Raw genomic sequence first — 3,144 nt, 5'->3', positions numbered from 1 at the left:
AAAAAAAAAAAAAAAAAAAGACTTGATATGTAAATTTTCTAAGACAGAATCATACATCATATTAATTTAAACACTAATATCTGCTATATGTAAAAAGCTAGAGAAGCCAAATTAGGAGAAATAAGTATTTTAGGACGTGAAGAAAAAATAAGAAAATATGGAAGTAGTGATGTATTAAAATACTATTTACTATTTGGTTCCACAGGCCTATTAAGGGCAATATGAAGAAATTTCTAAAATCAGCTTGTTTTATAACTTCAAAATAAAGTCTACAACTCAAAGACAGCACTTGATAAAGGCCAACTCTTCTAAGTCAAAGATCATACAGTGGGTGGGTCTCCCAGACCTGGTCCATTAATAAGGGACAAAAGATGGAGTTTCTTTAGATGTCAGCGGGCAAAATGACTTGGCATTGCATCACACACTTAAAATCAAACAGGGTCTCTTCTATGCCAACAGAGTACTGTGTAGTCCACGCATACCTTGGTGGGGTCGGCCAGTGAAATGGACAGAAAAGCCATTATTTATCTTTCATTTCCTGAACTCCTTATAAACATGCACCATAACATACTTAGGATCCCCATCTCAGGTAATGAAAAAAACCCAGATTTGTCCTTTTCACTCCCTCCCTTTGTATAGGTGCTTGCACCTCAGCATGGAGCCTTGGAGTTGTCTTCTCAAATCATCAGTGTCCAGAGGGAAATTCACTCAGACAGAAAGGCAACGTGGGTTAGGAAATCTGTTACCAAAATAGAAATCAGTATGAAAAATACCGATCCTATCCTCCTCCTACCTTCTCACATAAAACAAAAACAAAGCAACCCCCTTCACCCCGAAAACTTGCCCTACCATTATAACACCCTACAAGCTCTGATCAAAGGTGCTTCTAAATCATCCTTTAGGCAAAAGAACACCTGGGACGCGTTTTCGGCCCCCGAGCCCTTAACCCCGGGCCAAGCCAGGCCCCTCGACTGACAGGAGGGGCTGGCCAGACCTTGGTTCCGACAGGAAAGACGGTAATATCGCCGAATCCCGCTCCCTCGAAGGGTAAAAGTAACGAAGGGCCAGCGGTAACACGGCTTAGGTTGCGGCCAAATCCTCCCAACTGAGGAAAGATAGGTAGGACGGGGCAGAAGGGGAGGCGGGAGAAGGAGCTGGGCCTAGGCCGCACCAGGCCGCGGAGTGGCCATACGCTGCTTCCCGACCGAGGCTGCCAGCCAAGACTCAGAAAAGGGAGTTATCATTACCTGGACGGGTTCCTGCAGCACCGTCATCCTTGAGGCTCAGGTCCACTTTCTGCAATGCCTCAGGCCCCCCCCGTAGCGGCTCTGGCCCAGCCAGCCCCGGCTCATTTAAACTCACCAGCGACCGTTACCGGGGAATGGGGGAGGCCGAGCAATTGCCGAGCACCTCCGAGCGGGACACGGAAATACACGAAGTAGAGGGAGCCGATCGAAAGCCAGACGGAAAAGCCCGAAGGTGGACGGAAATGCCCGAGATGAATCGGCGGAGGAGGAGACAGTTACCGGAAATTGTCGAGGACTAACGGAAATGACCGAGTCTGAGCTACGCTTAGGTTCCTCTTTTGAGCCACGCCTTCACCCAAGCACGCCACGCCCAATCAGCGAGCCTAAGCAGGGCCACGCCCAATCGCGACTAGCAGGCTGGGGGTGGCGTCCGAGAGCAGGAGGGGTGCGCTACGTGGCGGGGGTGCTTTCTCTTACTTTCTTTTTCTTTCTTTCTTTCTTTCTTTTTTTTTTAGACAGATCTCAGTCTGTAGTCCTGGGTTGAGTGTTCTGACGTTTTAGCTCACAGCAACCTCTAGCTCTTGGTCTCAAGATGATCCTCTTGCCTCAGCATTCCTGAGTAGATGGGACTACAGGCGCCCACCACAACGCCTCCTAAAGTGCTAGTTTTTCTATTTTTAATAGAGACGAGGGTCTCTTGCTCAGTCTGGTCTCGAACTCCTGAGCTCAAACAATCCAGTTCCCTTGGCCTCCCCGAGTGCTAGGATTACAGACATGAGCCACCGCTCCCGGACTTAGCCCTGTGGACTAATTGGTGTGCGGTGGATTAAGCAAAGGGTAAAGCAGAGTTTGGAGCTGACTTTAATGCACTAAGAAGTGTTTGTTCGTTGAGTTAGATCCTTCATCCACATCAGAAGTACCTACTCAGGGCTGTGGGGAAAATTGAAGGAAATTTGGGAGGATTGCCACGCTCCCAAGAAATAGGGGGCCTCTGTGCTCAAGGAGATTACCATCTATTTAAAGTGAAAAGCAATGTAACAAAGAGTGCTGTATTATGTTTTACCTACTATAAGTAATGTAAAAATTCAGAGGAGGGGGAAATTAATCGGGATTAAGATGAGGAAGCTTTCATGGAAGGAATAAAGGTTTAAACTGAGCTTTGAAGGATGGGTAGAATTAGAAGAAGAGAAAGAAATATAGCGTAAGAGAAGGAGAAATGATCAGTCTGATAAGAGTTAAGGCATTAAAACTTCAAATTGTTACTTAGGTGACCAGATCGTGAAAAATCTCAAAAGGCAGGTGGACATTTTGGTGTTTTTAAAGTTCTTGATAGAGGAGGCATTCTGGTATACTGGAAGTGGTGTTGCCTTGGAACTACAAATGCCTGGTTTCAAGTTTTGTCTCTGGCACTGACTAATTATAGGTCCTTAGGCAAATTAACTCTCTGAGCTTCTATTTGCTGGGTTTGAAAAAAATACTTATGAGAATTCGAGGCATTAGCAGATGTGGCTGTGTCTACCATTCATAGTAGGCTCTCTCAATTTCCTTTCTACCCCTTCTCTTTCCCACCCCCTCCAAAAGTGTGAACTAGGGAACTATTAACATTTTATTTTTCAGCAGATGAGGAAGACAGTTTTTAAAGGCTAATTTTCTTTTCTTTCCTTTTTTTTTGGAGACAGAGTCTCACTTTGTCGCCTTTGGTAGAGTGCTATGGCATCACAGCTCACAGCAACCTAAAACTCCTGGGCTTAAGTGATTCTCTTGCCTCAGCCTCCCAAGTAACTGGGACTACAGGCACCGGGCACAACGCAGGCTATTTTCTTGTTGTAGTTGTTTAGCTGGCCCAGGCGGAGCTTGAACCTGCCAGCCTCAGTGCATGTGGTTGGCACCATAACCG

At 46.1% G+C, this 3,144-nt stretch overlaps 1 protein-coding gene across 8 annotated transcripts in view; it reads right to left on the bottom strand.

Annotated features, from left to right (window-relative positions):
• The window catches only part of CDC27 (cell division cycle 27), a 90,382-nt gene extending 88,942 nt beyond the window's left edge, over positions 1 to 1,440 (bottom strand). For 5 of the 8 annotated variants that reach the window (XM_003786224.3, XM_003786223.3, XM_023511048.1 and 2 more), the window contains exon 1: positions 1,248 to 1,440. In XM_003786224.3, the coding sequence (XP_003786272.1) occupies positions 1,248 to 1,274 (27 nt within the window). In that variant the 5' untranslated portion in view covers positions 1,275 to 1,440. The remainder of the gene's footprint in view (positions 1 to 1,247) is intronic. The other 3 variants (XR_002772393.1, XM_023511047.1, XM_023511046.1) reach the window with 1 other exon arrangement.
• Between the last annotated feature and the right edge of the window lie 1,704 nt (positions 1,441 to 3,144).

This window comes from Otolemur garnettii, unplaced genomic scaffold (assembly GCF_000181295.1).
Source record: "Otolemur garnettii isolate 467f Iridium unplaced genomic scaffold, OtoGar3 scaffold00018, whole genome shotgun sequence".
Classification (NCBI taxonomy): domain Eukaryota; kingdom Metazoa; phylum Chordata; class Mammalia; order Primates; family Galagidae; genus Otolemur; species Otolemur garnettii.
This window is presented reverse-complemented; position numbering and strand designations above follow the sequence as displayed.